This window comes from Chaetura pelagica, unplaced genomic scaffold (assembly GCF_000747805.2).
Source record: "Chaetura pelagica isolate M959 unplaced genomic scaffold, ChaPel_1.0 scaffold849, whole genome shotgun sequence".
Classification (NCBI taxonomy): domain Eukaryota; kingdom Metazoa; phylum Chordata; class Aves; order Apodiformes; family Apodidae; genus Chaetura; species Chaetura pelagica.
In genome coordinates, this window is record NW_009954562.1 from 44703 (window position 1) to 48282 (window position 3580).

The following is a 3580-nucleotide window of genomic DNA, read 5'->3' on the forward strand; positions in this document are numbered from 1 at the left end:
CATTAGGTGGATTAGGTTTAAATCCCTGGACTGCTGAGAAATGCTAAAGAAATTGATGTCACATCTTGAGGTTATGTTGACTGTTGCTTTACAGATGCATCAGCTGGGAAGTTGCAACCTTCAATTGTATGCTTGAGACTTTAAAAAATGTTCTAAAAAAACTGCATGGCATTTGTTCACAATGTCTCTGCTGACCTTGCTCTGATGATAATCCTCTTTTTATGAGGTTTTAGACAATCTTCTGTATTCTGAAGAAAATAACATCACTGACAACTAGAAATAAATGGGCAGAAAAAAATACTTCCAAGGCTCATCCCCCTTCCCTCCTACCAGTTTATGGTAAAACTTAGGATCTGTTAAGAATGTAACTTGTGCTGGCAAAGAGGTGGGAACACTTGTTTTAGCGTTCATTGAAACCAGGAACGTGTTTGGGCAGGCTATGGGCACTGCTCTGCTCTGTGGCTCCAAGGCCAGTTTTTTAAGTTCCTGTCCTGCCATAAACTTTTCATGTGAAAGTCACTGAAGGTTAAAGCCACAAAAATTTTAGGATGCTTTATTCATGTCTCAGCTGTCAGGGCAATCTCACTAAATGCCAGTTTTACTGACTTTCCCTTTCCCTCATGTCTTTTTCACCTTCTTGCCTCTGGGGATTTACTGTAAAGCAAGTCACAGAGATAATCTGGTTTGAGAATCTTCCTTTGGCAGGGAGGAGGGGAGCATAGCTCTGGGAACCTGGTTTCTTTGTAGCTTGCCTTTTTTTGCCAAACAAGTATATATGCCATGTAAGAAGGGCTGCCTGATCTATAGTAGAAAGTGTGTGGATCTTTAAGTTTGAGTGTTGAAAGAGTTGTTTCACACACCTGTGGAATGACTGCTAACTGAACAAGCTATGGGCCTTTCCTGGAACAATTCAGGTGCTGGCTAGAATTTCCTGATGGCTGCTACTTGAGAAAATTCATAACAGAACTCCTCTCACAGTAACAGCCAGCCTCCTCGTTTTCTAGTGCCATTTCTTTTGTACAGTTAAATCACTTTTTGTCTCTTCTGTGTGCATTTATTCTTTTTGCTGCTAGTGCTAAGTGGCAGATCCATATTTTTATTTACATAATCCAAAGAATAGTTTTTGTCGTATTTAAAACTAGGCTGATTTTAAGACACAGGCAAGCATACAAAGAGAAATGACCCTGTCTAGGAAGGAAGAGCAATTGGATAATATGGGAGTAGTTTTTCTTTATTGTCATCATGTCCTTTCTTCAAGGAGAACTTCTCATTATTTTGTTGTATGTCTGTTCAGTCTGGCACAAAAAAGGAAGGATTAGCAAACTGATGTGTTAAGAGCAAAATATAAAAATTGTCCCTTCTCTTCAGGGACCAACACTGGTCAACATTGAATCTGTCTCAAAAAATCACCTAGATGAGTTCCAGCACCGTGGTTTTCATGCTCCAGTGGCTTTGGTTGTATTAGAGATAAACTTGTTTCCATTAAAAGCTGCAGAACCTAATCTCTGTGATTAAATAGTAAGAAACCTCAAGGCACAACTCAACCAGAAAGGAACTAAAATAATGACATAGTTTTTACTATTTAGCTTATGTGGCCAGTCCTGATCAACCCCTCCACCCTGCTCTCGCCTGGTGTGCTAATGATGAGCAACATCATGGAGACTCAAGGCTCACCACCTGCTGGAAAAGCAGATGGACCATGAGAAATGTGTGAGGGACGTGCAAACATAGCTCCTCTGGTGACAGCCCAGACAGCATGTCACCAAATTATAGGGAACAAAAGGAGTCCCAATAAGTCGCCTTTGCCACTAAGAAGAGATGCACACTGAGAAATCCTATTGTAATACTGCTAATGGAAGAAAATAAAGGGGAAATAAAGGAAAGGAATGTACCTGGGCTCAGAGAAAAAGTTACTGCCATTGGCAGCCTTTCAAGGCAGTTAAGAAGCTTCACTTCCCTTCCACATCAGTGTGTGATGGCTCCTTTGCATTATTAGCTCCTCATGACTAGATAATTTTTATTTAACCATGGCGAATGGCAGCATCCCAGAGGGAGGCCATGAAATTCACTTATCACTAAGCACAGTCTGGGATATTGACTGACTGACAGAGGTCAGCAGGTTCTGCTGCAGATTGTGATTTTGGGCAAATAATTCTCAAATATTTTCAGCTCAGGTTTCCCATCACAAAACAGGACAAATTCTATTTGTTTATATTTTAGGAGGGGTTGACAGCTTGAAGCACTTGGAGATTTCTTTCCCATCTGAGTGAAGAAATACTCTTTTAGTACTATGAAGCTTTAGAGAACTTTAAGTTATTTTTAGTTTATTTAGTGTTAAATGTGGCTTCCTGATCTTTTATTAAAACTAGGTTTTGTCTAGACATTTTTACTGGATTTGTAAAGTTATGTTTCAAGCCTGAATATGTGGAGATAAGTGGACACACGTAGAGATGCAGTCCATTTTTTTTTTTAATATATATTTTTTTCCCCAGATAAAATGTTTCTGGCTATTAATACTGCATGGAAAACATCCAAGGCTAGTCCAGTGACCTGGATGTTTTATCACCATGATGTGATAAAAACTGAAGCAGCTGTAAGGCAGGTGTGGAAATGAATGAAGTAGTAGAAATTAAAGTATTAAGGTGATTGCACACTTGACAGCTTTCACCACGCACTTGCTGACTGCAGTTCAGGCTTACCTGATAATGATCAGAGGAATGAAGTACACCAGGAAAGCCACCACTGTCATGTAGGGTATCCAGTAGGAGTCATCAGGCCAGAGAGCCCAGCACTGTACCTCCCCATTGGAGAGCTGCCGTTTCCCAAAAATAATCAGAGTCGGTATGGAAAACAGGAAAGAGAGGCTCCAGGCCACTCCAATAAGAACTTTTGCTTGTCTTTCTGTGCAACAGAGTCAAACAGACAGTGTTAATGGGGGTGCTGGCATGACTGGTACCTTGCAGCAGCACTGAGAGAGTCAGGGAGGAATTGGAAACTGGGTGAAATAAAGCAGTTCTGGACTGCAGGCAGCTGATGCTGAAAAAACTGCAAAGGAGAACAGGGATTTCATCTCCTTCTCACAGTAAAAAGTCATCTCATTATGGGTTTGTATTTTACATACTTGACTTAAAGATACTAAGAGCCCATGGAGTCTGAAACACTACGAGAACATAGTGGTCAGGGTCAGCAAGGCAGAAACATGAGGTGTAAATGGTTCCTCTGTGCCACCAAGACACCATGAATGAATGCAAAGGGCCATAGTCCAGCCCTACCACACACTTTCACCCTGGCCCAGCAAAGTGGTGGTCAGTAGGAGGACACAGAGACAGAAAAGAAGAAGGACCCCTTGTGCTACAGATAACAGAGGAAGGCTGAGACTGGAAAGGGCTACTTAAGACATAGACTAAGTTGGAGCATACTGGATGTATTGAGAGGGGAAACATCCTCCTTGGAATGGAAATTAAACCTTTTGATGCATCTTGTCATGAAGAAGCTCACAAAACATTTTCCACCAGGAAAAAAAACAAAATAAACCTCGGTTCAGGATCAGAACAAAGTCGCACAACCAGCTTCCTTTAAC

The 3580-nt window shown here is 41.1% G+C and overlaps 1 protein-coding gene across 1 annotated transcript in view; it reads right to left on the reverse strand.

Annotated features, from left to right (window-relative positions):
• NPSR1 (neuropeptide S receptor 1) overlaps positions 1–3580 on the reverse strand; it is a 57348-nt gene that overhangs the window by 10787 nt on the left and 42981 nt on the right. The window contains exon 3 of the mRNA XM_010005334.1: positions 2700–2901. Within this exon, the coding sequence (XP_010003636.1) occupies positions 2700–2901 (202 nt within the window). The remainder of the gene's footprint in view (positions 1–2699; positions 2902–3580) is intronic.